General features: G+C 45.6%; 1 protein-coding gene across 8 annotated transcripts in view; it reads right to left on the reverse strand.

Moving 5' to 3' along the window:
- AFF3 (ALF transcription elongation factor 3) overlaps positions 1-2695 on the reverse strand; it is a 305750-nt gene extending 303055 nt beyond the window's left edge. For all 8 annotated transcript variants that reach the window (XR_014941034.1, XR_014941035.1, XM_085533184.1 and 5 more), the window contains exon 1: positions 2288-2695. Coding sequence is in view for 6 of the 8 variants with exons in the window: in XM_085533184.1 (XP_085389310.1) it covers positions 2288-2340 (53 nt within the window). In the remaining 2 variants the exon portion in view is untranslated. The remainder of the gene's footprint in view (positions 1-2287) is intronic.
- Positions 2696-17455: the final 14760 nt, after the last annotated feature.

Genomic DNA, 17455 nt, shown 5'->3' on the forward strand with positions numbered 1-17455 from the left:
AAACGCTGTCTTACAGCCCTGACACAACACATTATTACATTTTCGATGCTACGGCAGAGTAAAAGACATAGCACGTATTAATTGGAAAGCAAATTCATTAACAGCATAAAAGTAACAATCAATGAGAATTGATCAGTGTGCTTCTGTTCATCTGGAAAACCCTTCCCACACCCTTTTGATTCTCCAAGAACATACCAAATAATAATAATAATAATAATAAAAACACTTGAGAAGACCGCGTTAATATTTAATTACTGCACACTTAAGCAAAACGTTTGCCAAATACTGCAAAAAGTGGATTTTCAGTCATCAGTTTAGTGCACAAATTGTCATTATAGCTACATTCCAAAGAATAAAGGACAACATTCATTCTTGCTGCAGAGAAAATTAAGTCTCTTAAGTGCCGCTCTTTGCCGCGAAGCACTTGCTTGTTATCTGTGTGCTATATTTTATTTTCCTTTTTGGTCACACGGCACCCACTCAGGTGCAGCTGCTCCTTGACACCATCTCTCTAAGTTTTCACTGCCTTTTGTCAGTTTCTCTTTCTATACAATTGGTGCCACTTTCAAAATGACTGTTTGGAAACATGCGCCAAAACAACTCCTTCGTGGCTGACCCTCCCTGCCTGTGATCTTGGATGTTCCAACCCAAGGCCATGGAGCACAAGCCTACAAACTCTGGGTTGAAGCCCCTGACCTCCTTGCTCAGCGCCTGGGGGGCCCAACCCTTGCTACAGGGGAGAGATCTCTGGAAGGAGCATAGGCCTGCTGATACGCAGCGGCTTTTAGCTGTGATCTGAAGCCCTTCTGCTGAACCTGGCTTCTGAACAGCAACAACAGAGAGAAAACAAACAGACAGAAAAATCTATGAAAGCACAGGATCACTCCTAACACCAATACTGACATTTCTAAGCGTGTCACTTAGCTGAGAGATGGTTGATGTCTCTTTGGGCTCACACCTGATCTTCGTGCCTACTGAGGTCAATTCCGAGTGGCCCCACAACAGCCAAGAAACATGCTCAAAGGGTCATAGAGGAGCAGACCCAAAGCCCTGGCTCTCCAGAGTCACACTGCTGGCTTTTCAAATCCAGTACTCACTTCAACAGCTAGCTCAGGGAATGGGATGATGAACATCATCATGCTTTGGATGGGAAAAAGCAAATTGCTCCAAAGTTAGTCTTCATTCAACAAGAAAGGGAAAAGCATTTGAACGTGTCAAAGTACTATTTCCCCTGCTCTTGTTTAGTGGAAGCCCCACATAACTTAATTGTTAAACTGTGTGTATGGACCGAAAGCTTAAAATCAGACCCGAGATAAATGCTGTGCGTTGGATATAAACCGAACATTGGTATTTATAACTGAAATGAGGACATAACCTTAACTCGTGTCGCAGGCAGAACGGCTGTAATTAAAAACTTTTATGGGGCAGTAACTAATTTTGCATGATAGGCGCTCTTTTCAACTTCCCTCCGCAATCTAAAGTTTTATGGGCCGCCCGCTATCAGCGCGCAGCGGCGTTACACAGCCCTAGCGGCTCTCCCCCTTCCCGAGGGCTGTGTTAGGGAGCAGCCCCACGCTGGGGTCTGTGACACCTGCCCCGCGAGGACAGCACGCCTGCCGACACACGGGGATCCCGCAACGCGTGGCAATATATCACAATATGAAGGAGAGAAAAGCGCGGCCGTGATTTAGGGCAGAACCCCTCACCACCACCACCACCCCCCTCCCTCTCGAGAGGGCTCCTACTCGTGGCAGCGGCTCCGGGAGGTGCCGGGGGAGGCGGGGGGGAGAAAGGCAGCGCTTCCCACCTCCGCCGCTAATGACATTTCTAGAAATGGGCTCCCCCCTCCCGCAGCCGGGGGGCCGCGGGGGAGGTCAAGGGCATGCGGTGCGGGGGGCCAGGGCAGCAGGGAGCGGGGCACTGAGGGCGGCCAAGGTGGGGGGGAGAGGCGTGTGCGGAAGGGACGGGAGTGTCCGCGACACAGGGAATGATTTGGGGGTGCAGCCGATGGAGAGTGGGCATCCTCCTAGAGGGGAGCGAGCGGCAGGGGGTGCTGCACCCCCTCCTGCCGGAGACCCTCCGGTGATGCCTCCCCCCCCGAGACGCTGCATCCCACTAGTGCTGCACCCCACGTTTATCGCTGCCCTCTCGCTAAACGCACCGCCGCCCCCAAACGATCGCAGCCCCCGATAGCTGCACACCTCCGGTGAGCACGCACCCCTCGCTCTAGTTCCATCCCGCCCCCCCCGCCCATCCCATGTCCCCCCAGTCCGTGCCCGCCGCTCACCACAGCGAGTCCAGGTCCCACTCCTGGAGCAGAGCTAAGTCGAAGCTGTCCATGGTGAGCTCAGCTCAGCTCAGCTCAGCTCAGCGCCGCTGCGCCGCAGCCGCCCGGCGTCCGGGACGCATCCCGACTGCACGGCGGGCGGGGACACCCCCCTCCTCTCTACCTGCCCCCGCTTTCCAAACAGAAAGGAACAAATTAAATAATAATAAGAAGAAATAATAAGAAGAATTTAAAATATATTATTAAAAATAAAATAATAATTTAAAAAAAAAAAAAAAAAGATCGTGGTACCGCTCGTTTGGAAGCGGTGCGGCTCGGCTCGGCTCGGCCGCCGTGCTCCGCTCCCCCCCGCGCCTCCTCCCTCCTTCCCTCCCTCCCTTCTGCGCGGCCGAGGCGGCGCCCGCCCCGCACACGCTGCGCCCGCGCAGAGTCCGCGCAGCGCCCGCCCGGCGCGGGGGGGCGGGCCCAGGCTCGGCACTTGGTGACAACTTGTACCCGGGGCACGGTCGGGTTTTTTGGGGTTCTCAGCCGTGCCCTTGTGCTGTTGCGCTGGGCTGCACCTGTGCGAACCGCAGCACCTACGGGATGCGTCCTACGTAAAGTCCGCGCAAATGTGCGCGGTGGGTCGAGACCCGCGGTACGCACGGGTCCTTTAAACGCGGTGATGGGTGGTTGGGAATAGAGGTGTCGGTGGAAGGGGCGATGCGTTTCGAACGCTTCCCGAATTATCGGGCTTTTTTGGTTGCCGGAGAAGTGCCGTGTCATCGCAGAAGGGAGAAACAATGTGCAGACGCGCTCCGAGGGAAAGGCTCGAAACAGGCACGGCTCTCGGAGAGCCCTCAGAACCCAGAGCCGCTCCGGAGCTGCCTCGGTGCCTTCGCACAGCCAGGGCGCTGCTGCCTCCTACCGCCTGCACTGCCCGGCCCCGCGCCTGGCACGCGGCACAGGGAGGGCTGCGGCATCGGGGCAGCTGCAGGGAAGAGGGGGTGGGAAGGGGAAAAGCGGGACAGCGTCTATAGGGCCACCTGGAAACGGCCTTTGCTGTCGGCTGAGGGAAGGCTAAAGGGGGCTGAGCGATGAGCCTGCGAACGAGGACGAAATTCCCCATGCAAAAAATACAAGGGCTGCTCTGAAAGTATTGCCTCCTGTTTGATTCTTTCGGCCCATAGTGACACAGGCAGATGTTGGTGTGATGGCAGTAGAGGTTGAACATTCCCGCCGCTGTCCCCTAACATGCTGTTGTACGACAGATGGCAGCAGAGGGGCGGTCTGACACAGCCGTGTCTGACATGGATGTGCGGATGGAGCAAAGGTGCGTCACGTGGGAAACAAATGGGACCCATTGAGATCCATCAGTTCTGAACATTTATTGAAAACAAAGAGTGAAAAGTTGAACTGCATGGGCAACATTTTCCTTGTAACAGCACTGTCACAGCAGCTATGAAACACAGGGTCACCTCCAGTGGTGCAGGCTGTTACAAGCGTGGCACACAGTTCAACATACTCAACATACTCTAGTTCAGAGCTGGTGAAACGCACAGCTAATGGTGGTGGCTATGTTGAAAAAATAGTGTTTTGTAGCTGAAAATCTGCTCTATCACATAGTGTTGTTCATCTCTTTGTTTCTGTTGTAGTCTCCGTGGAAATAAATAAGAGGCGTTACTTTTGGAGTGACCTACACACTGGTCTGTGAAGGAGCAAGGGCAGCCTACTGACACCGACCTTAACCACATCCCACCCTGCAACATTCTCTACATTCTAAGCGACGATTTGTAGCCCATGTTGCAGCATGAGCCTTGTCCTTCCATAGAGCCCCAGAGTGTGCAGTAATTTGTGGCAGAGCTGAAATCGCCCTTAAAGGGGAACTGAAGGTGGGGAGGTTTGGGCTGCCATTGTGAACTAAATCAATAGAGGGAGACCCTTCTGCATCAGAGCTGCCCCAGGTCCTTCTGTGATGGCAGTTTATAGACAGAAACTTGGGAGGGACATTCTGTGGTCTATGTTCATCCTCCAAACCGAGATCAATATGAAAAGGAGACAAACAGCATCAGCAGCACTGAGTGAGTTAAATTTCAGACAGCAATATATAACGATAGCAACATAGGCAGCATGTTTTATGTTTTTAATATGTTTTAATACATGAGATTTTGTTGTTGTTGTTTGGTTGGGGTTTTTTTTGGGTTTTTTTTTGCATTTCTTGCATGTATATTGTTATTGCTGTGTTCTTTCCCATCATGGCCATGATTCGCTTCTCAGAAAGAACACAGTACATCAACACTAACTGCATTGGAATTAATATCATCTGAAGATCGCTGTTTAGCTGCCCTGAGCTGGTTGGGTTGGGTTGGGTTGGAAGGGACCATCGAATCCAGCCTTGAGCACCTCCAGGGTTGGAGCACCTACAGCTTCTTGGGGCAGCCTGTGCCAATGTGTAACTACCCTCTGAGTAAAGGATTTCTTCCTAACATCTAACCCAAACCTCCCCTCTTTTAGTCTGAAGCCATCATCTCTTGCTGTGGGACTTGGCAGTGTGATATTCAGCTCGTGCAGGGAGCAAAGCCCGCTTCCTCAGGAATGCATGGTGCTGTATAAATAAAAATAAGCTGTGTGCTATCCAACCCTGCTCATTGTGCATATATTTTTAATGAATCATGTAGACATTACTTGGCCCCTCGTTGTGCTCTTTCCTCTGTTAACAACTCTTCATTAAGAAAAAGCAAGCAACTGTGCCCAGTCAAGCTGACTTTCTGTGAAGAGCTGAAGGCCTGAGAACAATATGTAATTCAAACCCGTTACATAAAGAATGCATGTTACAAGAAAGCTGAACATCATCTTAAAAGTTGACATTTCCCACTTCCCAGACGCTCTGTCTTGAGTGTGGCATAGCAACTGCCTGAGGAAGAGCAGAGATAATTGTAATGCAGCATAAAATAAGGGGGAGGTGAGAAATACTACATTTTTTTCACATCCTATGTGAAAAATATCCCTATAGTATCTCTTCAGCATAACCTGCCTTTATAATATTTACCCATAGAGAAATGAATTCTCAAGACCTCGGCTGAATGCTTTCACAGACCAGTAAAGGAGTTCTGGAGGTACCGTAAGATACAGAATGATTTACATGTATTTATGATGACCAGCACTGGAAATTCCTCAGCATTCTAGAATCACAGAATGGTTTGGGATGGAAGGGACCTTGAAACCCATCCAATCCCAGCCCCTGAGGGATGAAAAGCCAGGAAGCAATACTCAGCCTTGCTCCTGCAGCTCATCACTGTGATGAGAAAGGCTCCATGGGGACAAGAGCTCCTAAAGCAGAGTGGGTGTTGCAGAATCTGTCCCTTGGAGCTTTAGGATGTGTCCTGTTTGTCCAGTGGGCTCTTAAGAAGTCCATTGACTGTCTTTAAGAACAAAAGGGTTGCTATTTAAATTACACTACAACACGTCACCTTAATTAGATATTTAGAGGCTTAAATACAATGGAATTTTAAACGTGTCTTTTCTCATAGCCTGGTAGAGTTTGCATCAAGGCAGAGCTACTGGATTATCCAGTCCAGTGGGCCATATACCACTGCCCATCCATTTCCACAGACTTCTCCTGAATCTCGCTGTCTGAGCAGCTGCACAGCCCATAGTTTAGTTCTCCAATTGTAATAAAATGCACATTCATAAATTATTTTACTCACTGAACAGCGTTACTTCCCTCTCACATCTCTGTATCTTCAACCTGATGATATTTCATTACAGAACTGCTAAGTTCCATCACGCATCCAGCAACTGTGGCTTCAGCAGAGAGCAAAATGACCTCTGAACAGAGCTTCGACTAGAATCTGCATTGAAATTCCTTAGGAAGTTATGTTCATATTTATTAACCAACGCATACTGAACCCTACCTCTGACTTATTGTTAAGTGCTCCTCAATCCTGTGCTCTTATATGCCCCTTACTGCGCTATTATCTGCTGTGTTCACTGGGTGGTTCTTTGCTAGTCACTACAGAAGATGCCAAAATTATTGTGAATGATTTCTCTCCTGCAAATATCATCACAGCCTATTTATACACCGTGGCTTCTGAGATTTGATAAGACCAGAGCGTAATATGGCATGGATACAGATGCTGTCAAAGCTAAGCTAACACAACATATTTCATCACCCTCCCACTTAACATGCACGATACACAAATGGTTGCAAACTATCGCTCTTCTAAAGAAGCAAAATATACGGGTTTAATTTTTAATGATTTAGCTTGGTAATTAATCCGAATTATTAGTTAACAATTGCTAAAATGGAGAACGATAATGGATTCGGTGGATAATGAAAATATTTATTATTTTAATCAGTTGCCTGGCTGGAAGCCTCAGTCAGACCCCCGTCTGCTGGCCACATCCTGCTTTGGCTCATGTGCAGGACCCCCACCAGGCGCTGTCTGCGGCTGTGCCCCCGGATGGAGGAACAGAAATCGCCGCTTCCATCTATTGATGACGACATCTATCATGTCAGCCAGAGAATTGATCCATCTTAAATTATGAGCCGGGGTTGAAGGAATTATGCCAATTAGAGACACGCATTTCTTTTCTCCCGTTTCTCTCTTTCCTGTCTTCTTTTTTTTTCCCCCTTCCTCCACACAAAAGGTTTGGAGATCTATTTATATTATGAAAGTCCTCCTGTAGGCTGAGAAGGGCTTAAAAAGAATATTTAACTGCGGGACAGAAGTGCTATCAGGGCCATCCGGGGCTCAGGGGAGGGGAAGGTCAAGTTTTTAACCTGCGAACAAAAGGACTGAACCCAAAGCTACGCCTGGGTTTTCCCTGGGCTCAGGGAAGAACAAAGCCCTTTTACTGGATGGTGCTCTCTAGGTGACAGGGGCATGACCCACTGGGCTGGCTGCAAGTGAGACCAGCAGGTATGCAGGGTTTGGGGACTGCCCCAGGGTCAGGCATGTGGCGAGGGCACAGGAGAGCAAAGCAAAACTCCACATTGTCCCCACTACCATGCTGGCTGAGGGCATGGGGCAAGGATGGCAGAGACCCTTACAAAGCCAGTGCTGGTACATCTGGGAAAGAACACAGTAAAATATATGTTTTGGGGTGATTTACAAACCAGAATAAGGAGAGGCAGGTGGCCTGCAGTGAATAATCTCAGAGCTTTTTATGCTCTCCAGGGGTCTCAGCAGTTGGGTACCAGCAGCCAGGATATGGCCACCATGCTATCCCCATCGCCACCCTTTGCATTGTCCCAGTTGCATCTACTGTGCAAAACAGCTCTCCCAGTATGGCCATTCAAACTTGGGCTTGGGCTGGTACTTGCAGACATGGGCAGGATTTAATACCATTCCCTGACAGTTGCTTTTCTCCAAATGTGTGCTTGGGAGATGCATTCTGCTGAGGGTCTTCCTGCTCCTCACCCATGTCTTTGGTAAGGGTTTACTGTTGAAAGTGCTCATCCTCAATGACTGGAAAGCAGGTGTAGACCTGGGCTTCCCAAATGGGATGCTCTCTGAAAGGAAAATCTGACAGTGAGGAACATGAAAGAAGTGATGGTGGGAGCACCACCTGGATGGCAAAGCAGCTCCTCAGATATAACAGATGCTTAGAAAAATAATCAAGAAGAATTTAGGGTGAGTTCTTTCATGCCTCAGGAGTCATTATGGGTCAACCCATCACTGCTGAAATGGCTCCTCTGCCTTCCTCAGGGCTCTACCAGTACACAGTACACAGAAAGGACCCTGGTTGACAGTATTGCTGTTTGGCCCAGGTCAGCCCCACTGACTTTCCCTCACAGTGGTGGTGCTCAAGGAACTGCACATTCAGTAAATCCACTGCAAACAAAACACCTCTCAATTTCTGAGCTAACAGGAGTGTCACATGGGGGAATGTTTTGTTTCATGAGGGAAAGAGTGAGCCTTTTGGAAAGGCAGGAAGGTGTTTAATGCAGCATTTCTGGACCTCTTGGTGGGGTTTCACGTACAAAAGATTGTGTATCCAACTTAGAGGGCACAGACCTTAGAGAAATTCAAAGGATCTTTTGAAAAGAGGTTAAATATATTTAAAATTTATGAGTGTGCACCCATGCAAATTGGAAGAGGAAATTAAACTATATCTGCAGAAAAGGAAAAATAAATCTACTTACATATGATGTAATTTAGAAAGTCAACTGCACCTTTGAATGATGTCTGGACGAAAGGATAAGGTAATGCTGAGGAAGGCTTAATATCTGGGCTTAAAAAGCCACATGGGGCCATAGGGAAAGAGGGTTTGCAATATACATGTATACTCATTATGAATAGTTTCCAGTAGAATGAGAAGTATATCTAGCTGGCTTTCAGCTGAGAGGGAAAGATACCAACCAGGCAGAGTACATTCATTTTTTTTCTCAAACTCGCCTGTGGTTTCTGTGCAAATATATCCGTTCTCCGTGTAACTAATTTGAAAGCCTAAGCACTGATATTTTCTCATATTTGCAGGTCTCTGTTTCCTGTGCTGTGCAAAATGAACCTTCAGTCAAAGTAACCAGACTGAGAACAAAGTGAAAAATAAAATAAAATAAAATAAAATAAAATAAAATAAAATAAAATAAAATAAAATAAAATAAAATAAAATAAAAATGATGGAAGAGAGGCGTAAAGCAGAAGGAAATGATTTCTGTGGGCATTTCAGAGAAAAGCCAAGCATTGTCTGACCCGAAGAAAGCAGTCAGCACACTGGGCAGGATTTTCCCTTCAGCTCAGGCTGGGAAGAACTGCAGAGCCCTGCAGCTCTTAATGGTGGGGACAGAGGTCCCAGCCACCATGAGCTGGCACAAACAAGTCGTAGGATGAGGGGTGCCTACCTGTAGCTGTTATTGGAAGGAGCAGAGGGACACCTTCTTGTGGGTACACACCAAATGAAGAAGTGATGCTTGCACACGGGCTGGCCAATAAGGGCTCTGTGTATTATGCCACTGCTAATGGCATACAAGTAAGTCATTACGGAGCAAAACCCACAGAGTTTAACTACTGTTTGAAGCCCAGTTGGGTGCTGCAATCCACATGCTGTACCGAAGGAGCAGACGGTCTCAGCTAAGTTCCTGGAGAGCAGGTAACAGCGGGCAGTACTGAGCAGTGGGGTCCCTAGATGATAATTTCATTGGAGAGGCCAAGAAGAGGATGGACAAGGAATTAATCTTGCTGTGTTGTGCTGTTAGCAATGCGAGGGCGAGAGAGGACTTGGCTGGGTAATGCTGACACTGCAAATCCCTTAATGAGCACTAAATTCACTTAACCAAACTCCAACTCCCTCAGAGTTCTGATGGAGATCAACCTGTCAGCTTTACCTTGGAGTTTTCTACCCTTTGCTGGTCCATGCCGTGAACCCCAGCATCAATAAATCCAGTCTCTCCTTTTATTCACTGTACCTGTTTATTCCTTGGTATATTTACCCTTTTATTAAGAGCTTCCACTTGGTTAAGACTTGTTCAAGTATAAGCTCAACAGGAAGCATTTTCCTTTATACTGCAATAACTCTATATTGTTGCCTAGAGGGTGACAGAAAGTAACGTAAGATTCATAAAAATATAACTGTCTGAGCCAAGTAGATAGAATTATGGTAAGCATTATCCAAAGCGTATTTCTCTGTCCTATAGGGTGAAATCAGAACATCTTAATGTTTTCTTTCTTGGGTCACATAATTCTGCAAAAGAACACCGAGAGAAATGAGGGACTGCTTCTGCCTGATCGTTACAGTCTGTACCGGGGTTTTGAACAGGTTTGCAAATATAATTACTTTATTTCATTATGTGTCATTTTACACTTTGCCCATGAACCACCCCACAGAGCCCATTTGGTTTTTTTCCCTTCTTTTTTTTTAAGCTATAAGCAGCTGGAATTTTAAAGTCCTTTAAGCTGTAACTCAGGCTGCTTCTTGTAGCTCCTTTTCAAGTTTAACCATTAAATGAATATCTCCTTAGAATAAAAGAGAAATTTGTGTCTTACATTCATCCATTTTTTTTAATCCAATTAATACTAAAAAAAATCCCTACCTTCCAAAGGGTCTCCGGTGGGTACATTTTAACCCTACTGGAACCTATGTGGCAGTTCCTGAGCACGACTTATTTTTCCTTGCTTGGGTTGGAAGAGACTTTAAAGACCATCTAGTTCCAGCTCCCTGCCATGGGCAGAGATACCTCCCATTAAATCAGTTCACCCAAAGTCCCATCCGCCTGGCCTTTAACACCTCCAGGGATAGGACATACACACACAATTTAATTAGGTAAACTGTTCCAGTGCCTCACCATCCTTCCCAAAATCTAAGATAACCTACCTTTTTTTTTTTTTTTTTTTTTTTTTTTTTCAGTTTAAAACCATTCCCCTTTGTCTTATCACTACAGTCCCCAATAAATAGTCATAAAATCATAGAATCATAAAATCATCATAGAATTATTTGGGTTGGAATGGACCTTCAAAGGTTATATGGTCCAACTCCCCTGTGATGAACTGGGACACCTGTTGCTAAAAGCCCCGTCCAGACTTGAGTTTCTCCAGGGATGGACAGGGCATCCACCACCTCTCTGGGCAACCCGTGCCAGTGCCTCACCACCCTTATTGTAAAAGAACTTCTTCCTTATACCCATTCTAAATCTCTTCTCTTTTAGTTTGATGCCATTTCTTCTATATCCTATCACAACAGACTCTGCAAATAGAAATAGACCTGACATAGACAATGTATCTCTCCCTGTCCTATATACAGAGTTGGAGGCACAGTCCTCTCTTTGGCATGGTTCGGCAGCAGCATGGCACACTATGTCTCCCTTCACCATCAGTGAGACAGCATCCCTTCTTGAAACGAGCCACAGAGAATGCTGCTGCCTACAAGACAGGAGCTAAGTGAGCCCCATCCTGCAGAATGCCGTGAGGCCAATTGTATGAGCTTTAACAAGACCAAGTGCTGGGTCCTGCATTTTGGCCACAACAACCCCAGGCAACACTACAGGCAGGGTGACTGGAAGACTATAATCTGTGTAGATTGGATCTGGGGGTGCTGGCAGATGGCTCAACACGAGCCAGCAGTGTGCCCAGGTGGCCAAGAAGGCCAGTGGCATCCTGGCTTGTATCAGAAATAGTGTTGCCAGCAGGAACAGGAAAATGATTGTCCCCCTGTACTCAGCTCTGGGGAGGCTGCACCTCAAATATTGCATCCAGTTTAGGGTCCCTCGCTGCAAGAAAGATACAGAGGCCCAAGAGATATCCAGAGAAAGGTAATGGAGTCATGAAGTCTCTAGTGCAAAGGTCTGATGAGGAGCAGTTGAGGGAACTGGAAGTATTCAGTCTGGAGAAGAGGAGGCTCAGGGGAGACCTCATTGCTCTCTACAACAATCTGAAAGGAGTTAGTAGTGAGGTAGAGGTCATCCTCTTCTCCCAGGTAACAAGCGATAGGGCAAGAGCTAATGGCTTCAATTTGCATCAGGGGAGGTTCAGTTTGAACGTTAGGAAAAGTTTATTCTCAGAAAGAGTGTTCAAGCATTGGAACAGGTTGCCCAAGAGAGGCAGTGGAGGTGTTCTAGATTGTGTGGATGTGGCACTGAGGGACATGGTCAGTGGGCAAGGTGGGGGAGGGTTGGCAGTTGGACTAGACGATCTTAGAGGTCTTTTCCAGCCTTAATGGTTCTATGGTTCTATGATCCCATGCTCAATTCTCCTGACTTTCGGGGACAACGTTTGGAGTCTGAAATCCAGTAAAGCCATATGTTCTGTTCAAGCAGCTCATCTAGCTCTATCAGCACCAGCAACAAGATTTAAAGTCTCACCACACTGGGGAAGAGCTACCCACGTAGAGCAGCTGTTTCCAGTGAAGAGGAAGCAAAATTGCAAAACAGTAGCATTGGGATACATGCCACAGGCAAAGTCTGTGAGAAAGAAACCTTGCACCTGACAGACTAAAAGAATAAAGGGTGAGGTCATTCATTATGACATGGCAATCATTTCATTTCATTATTTAGTTTTAGCTTCCTTTTCATTATTTAGTTTTTATCTTAAGTAAAATAGGGCTGGCTATAGTGGTGTTGAGTAGACAGGATGGGGCTGAAAACTCTTAGACATTTTTCACATCTATAGACTTCAGGTTTCTGCTGTTTCCTTTGTTCTGGTTGTCTGGCAATAATTTAATATTTTTATTTCTATATTTACTTTAATTCTTAAAAAGCCAAGAGGTGGAGATATGTTGACAGACTGGAAAAGGAAGCTATTATTAATTAAAATTACTTTAAGTCTAAGATTAAAATAGTGCTCCTGCATATAAATTTGCTTCAATGAGCTGGACCCACTGTAATGTTAAATCACTGCATAAATTAGGAAGTGTAGCAGATGTACTGGCTGGAGTCTAGATGGTGACACCATTTCAGATGGCACAGATTCTGTTTTCCCTATGTCCTTCCTATAGGCACATACAGCTTAGATGCCAGCGGGTAATTACTCATCTCTAGTATAATATTTCTGTTCTCTTAGGAGAGACTAGCCCCCAAATCCATGAAAAATGTTGGAAATTTCCTAACCACCTTGAATGCCTATTGGACCGAGCCCAGAAAGAAGCAGAGTGCTAAAATTCAGAAGGCAACAGTTATCTCCGTTGTTTTCTGGTAAAGCAGGATGGCAAACCTTGCAAAATGAGCCTGCTGCTCATTATGTCTAACTGATGCATGCATTCGCTACCAGTGAGCCTCCAAATAAACCTGGCTCCATCTGAGAAATCAAGGATGAAAAAAGATACTACATAAAGCACTGAAGTTTTGACGATTTGATCTTTGCTGTAGAGACTGAAGCCACACCGGACCACTGCAGTTTCACCTTTTCCACTGAAATGAAGAAGAGGAAGCTGTCCTTCTGCCTGCTGTGACATCCCTCATGGCTGACTTCTTCAGCAGAAGTTGATCTGCATTCCCACACAGTCTGTGGGGCAATCTATGAACTAAGCCTGAAAAAAACTCTGAACGATGTGGCTGGAGAAGCTCTGACAAATGTACCATAGCAGAGCATTTGGCACAGGCTCTGCCTGATGCTGCAGGAGTGATTTTTCTCCAGCACCACACACAGATGGACAAGCAAGACTGAAAAGAAACACAGGCAAAAAAATGTTGTGACCTGACAATGCTGATGCAGGAAGTTTACTGAATTGCACAGGGACTGACTCTTACTTCATGGAATCAATGAATCACAGGATCTAAGAATCACAGAATTGTTCGAGTTGGAAGGGACTTTTAAAGGTCCAACTCAATTTACTTTTAAATTGCTCCAACTCCCCTGCAATGAGCAGGGACACTTACAGCTGGAATATGGAATGCGTGGGAAGCATTTCAACCACATTCAGCTGAGTTGCACCAGAATACGCCTGTACAGGTGGATGATGACCACACAGCCATGCTGGAAGTCATTACAGACACACAAATCTGATTTCATATGCACAACCATTCTATCAGTTTTCTGATGTCAGGGACAGCCTGCTCCATCCATCCTGCATTTTGAAGCCAGCACAGCATGCCATCCATTGATAGAATGAAGCAGTATGGCACGGTGTTCCATTACCTTTGCATGAAATCATGACAGAGGGGGAAGACCGAAGGTTTTGCTGCCTCCTTCCCTTCTTTTTGAGCAGGAGAGCTGGGAGGAGAGGCTCAGTGGGATCTCTAAAGCCCTCTGCAGGCCTGGCTGTTGTGTCATGAGCAAGGACATGTATCTCTAGAGCTGTTTGTTTGCGAGACTGTGGAGGAAGAAGATTTGCCCCAGATGCCTTCTTATTTATGTTCTCTCCTAACTGTTTTATTATGCCTAATTTGTCATCCTTAGAGGATGCCTCTTATCATGTGCAAATTCTTTGTAAGTTATTATACTGACACAGAAATAATAGATGCCTGATTTACGTTGTAATCTTCAAAAAGAGGGATATTTGTACTTTTTGAGAGTGTTATGATTGCAGTTGTTTCTCAGTGGGGTTTTTTTGGCTTATGATTTTGTACTGCAATGTGAAAACGGAAGAGGAGTTCAGGCATTCATTAGAGACACCTCACAATGAGATTCCAAATTCCAGTCCTCTCACAGGTTACCACAGTACTCAGTGCAGACAGCAGAGCATTAAAACGCTCTTAAGTAAATAATGACTGCGATGATCATATAGTGGGAAAAGGAATTTTCAATTCTCTAGGGTTAATAGCGATATGCTCGATTTTCTAAACAAAGATTACTGCCCATTCTCTGAAGCACACATACACTTAATACACAACCATAACATTAAAGCTGAGATAAGGAGACAGATAAAACTCACAGCAGGAAGCTCCTCACAACACATCATTTAGAGGCGTGCCTCCACTCTGAGACCGAGTGCTGCGCTTCACCCAGAGCCCCAACCAGTCCTGTACTCTGCTGGGAGCCTCAACCTACATTGGCCCACACAGGTTCTAAGGAAGGCATTGCCTCTCTGGGAGCAAAGCAAGTCCAAGGATGCTTAGGAAAGCACCTTATCTGAGCTCTTGCAGTCCTAGAGGATATGGGAATATGGGAATGAGAGATGATTTGCTGCTCTGTCAGCATCTGGCATGGGGGCCTGTGTTCCTCTCCGGCATCTTGGCGAGGAAGAAAAGGACCTGAGGAGGTGTGGCTGACATGTAAACACCTCTATTGTTTAGTGGGATCCAGCCCTTTCCCTGGCAGTAAATGTATCCTCTCCCTGCCAATGGAAATAACAAAACCAAAGGGCCAGGGCCAAAACGTAGCCAAAGCGTAATCTGAGATCAAATGAAAGGGCAAACGGTGAAGTTTCATTAATGCTCTTCTCACTGAGCCCTTACTCTGCTTCACGGCTCTTCCTGCGTGTGAGGAGAGCAGGGGATACCAAGGGCAAGGATTCTGTCTCTATTTGCCAACAGCATGAGCAAAACTGGCACCGTTTTTATTTTCACATCTTTTAATCTTTCATTTAGTTATTTAATGTCCCTCCTTTGTAGGCCAGCCTCAGAATGACGGCACAACTGATGTTACTGGCTATCTGACTGTCATTCTCTTTCACACAGTCTGTGGTTCGCTAGTTGATGATAGCTTAAGCGGAATTTAATTGGTAACATATTGCTGGTTGAATTAGGGGCCATATGATACAGATTTAAACCCTGGTAATTTTTGCATAAAGAACAATCTGTCAACAAATCACAGCAAGAAAAACAGCCATCAATCAGCTTGTCAGGTTTATTAGTAATAGAGGAAGTTTTGTTGCCTTGTTTGGCTGAGGCCTTTCTTTAGTAGATGTTAGTTGTTCTTCTAGATGCAGGTATCTTCATAGGAATGCAGATTTTCCATTTTTCCTGTACACATGCATGGGCATAAACACATACAAGGATGGATTTGATACTTGAAAGTGCAGAGCATTGGAGGTGATAAGCTAGACAGCTCCTCCAGCCCTATCTTCCCACACAGATCAAACAGTGCTATGTGTGAATGCACTGCAGTCACATCTACATACATTTAACCATCTTATCTGAGCCCATGATCAGAGTAGAACGTTGTCCTTTCTCTGTGCCATCATATTTCTACCAGCTGATTCTGCATCATTACTCTTCTCCTTATATATTCACTTTTATTTTTTCCTCCAAAGGCTCATGTTAAAAGTTTTCCAGCTAGAAGTTGGGACTTTCACACCATCCTTCCCACTTTTCTTTCTTTTCTGAAATCTGCACTTCTGAAATTACTTCCCCAATTCTGACAACATTACATTTCCCTTAGCATGGGAAATGTAGTGTGAAGCCAACATCAGCTTTCCATTGCTAGCCAGAACAGATTGCCTGGAGATGTGGTGTGTGGTAGATGCCCCGTCCCTGGAGATGTTCAAGGTCAGGCTGAACATGGGTGCTCTGAGCAACCTACTGCAGCTGTAGGTGTCCCTGTTCATTGCAGGGGACTTGGACCAGATGGCCCCCAGGCGTTCCTTCCAACTCAGTGTTATAATTCTATGAAGAAAGATATTAAAGAAAAGGTTCAACTGCACTTACTTATAGGGCCTCAGAAAAGGGATCTGTCTGCCCCATTCCAGAGACTTCAGAATCACCATGAAGGGCTTCATCTGCTGGCAAGGACTTCCCAGTCTGAGAGGGGATCTTCACATCACCTAGCAGAACTCCTAGATTTTGGGGTGTACACCCTCCGTGAGTTGTACATCCACAGGAAAGGAGTTCCTACAGTGATGAATGCTGCTGTGGGAGAGATGGTCCCACACACATATCTATGGGCTCTGGTCGGCTTTTGATATAAAAGTTGTTCTCTAAAGGTGCGCACGGTCTCCATTTTTGGTTCATGTCTAACAGTATTAATTTTTCTTAATGGTCAAGAATATGCAAAGTAAGTCCAGATGAGGCACTGATTGAACAGATATCCAGTGGGCATCATTATGAAAAAGATGGGCAATCACAAAAAAATGCCCCATGAATATTTTATTTAAAAGGATGCCTTGTGTGTTGCGATTACCCTTGGGTGACAGCAGCTGACAGAGCACGTCTATCACTCACGATAAAAATTGCAGGATGATCTGCACCGCTGTTCATAAGCATGATATAAGGTGCAGCAGTTGTTACAGCAGCATAATGTTCATATGCAGTAACAAATATGCTACGCAGAGACATGCACATAATTAAAAAGACGCTCGCTGGCTTGCTAGCACCGTTTGCCAAAGAATAAGATGCATGCAAGTGGATTTGCATACAAATGAGATACTGTCAGAACAATAATGGGACTTTGATAAGACCACATACTCATGTCATTAAGTCACTTCAGTAGCTAAGGAATATTTAGTTAGCATTAAATGAGGATAAAAGTTGATCGTTTCCCCTCCCCCCCATATTAAAACAACAGCCAACAATGCACATCCAGTTAAAAATACTAAGGCGTTTTGGAATTGGAAAGATAGCGCAGTTAATGTCATCTTTAGAAAGTTTTATGATGTATTGTGGGATTAAAATTGTACTTTTTGACACAGAAACTAAATGTATTTATCGTTATATGCTATTGTCACCAAGTCTCCATGTCACCATCTTGCTTGGTAAGTGCAGCCACGATACAGTGTGTGATCTTTTTAAGTAAATACATCTTACAAAGAAAGACATTTAAATTTATGCTTATATTCACTTGTATACTTAAATGTAATTCAATCAGATTATACTGAAAC

The sequence above is a fragment of the Coturnix japonica genome, chromosome 1 (genome assembly GCF_054131305.1).
Source record: "Coturnix japonica strain WE chromosome 1, WE-NBRP24, whole genome shotgun sequence".
Taxonomy (NCBI): Eukaryota; Metazoa; Chordata; class Aves; order Galliformes; family Phasianidae; genus Coturnix; species Coturnix japonica.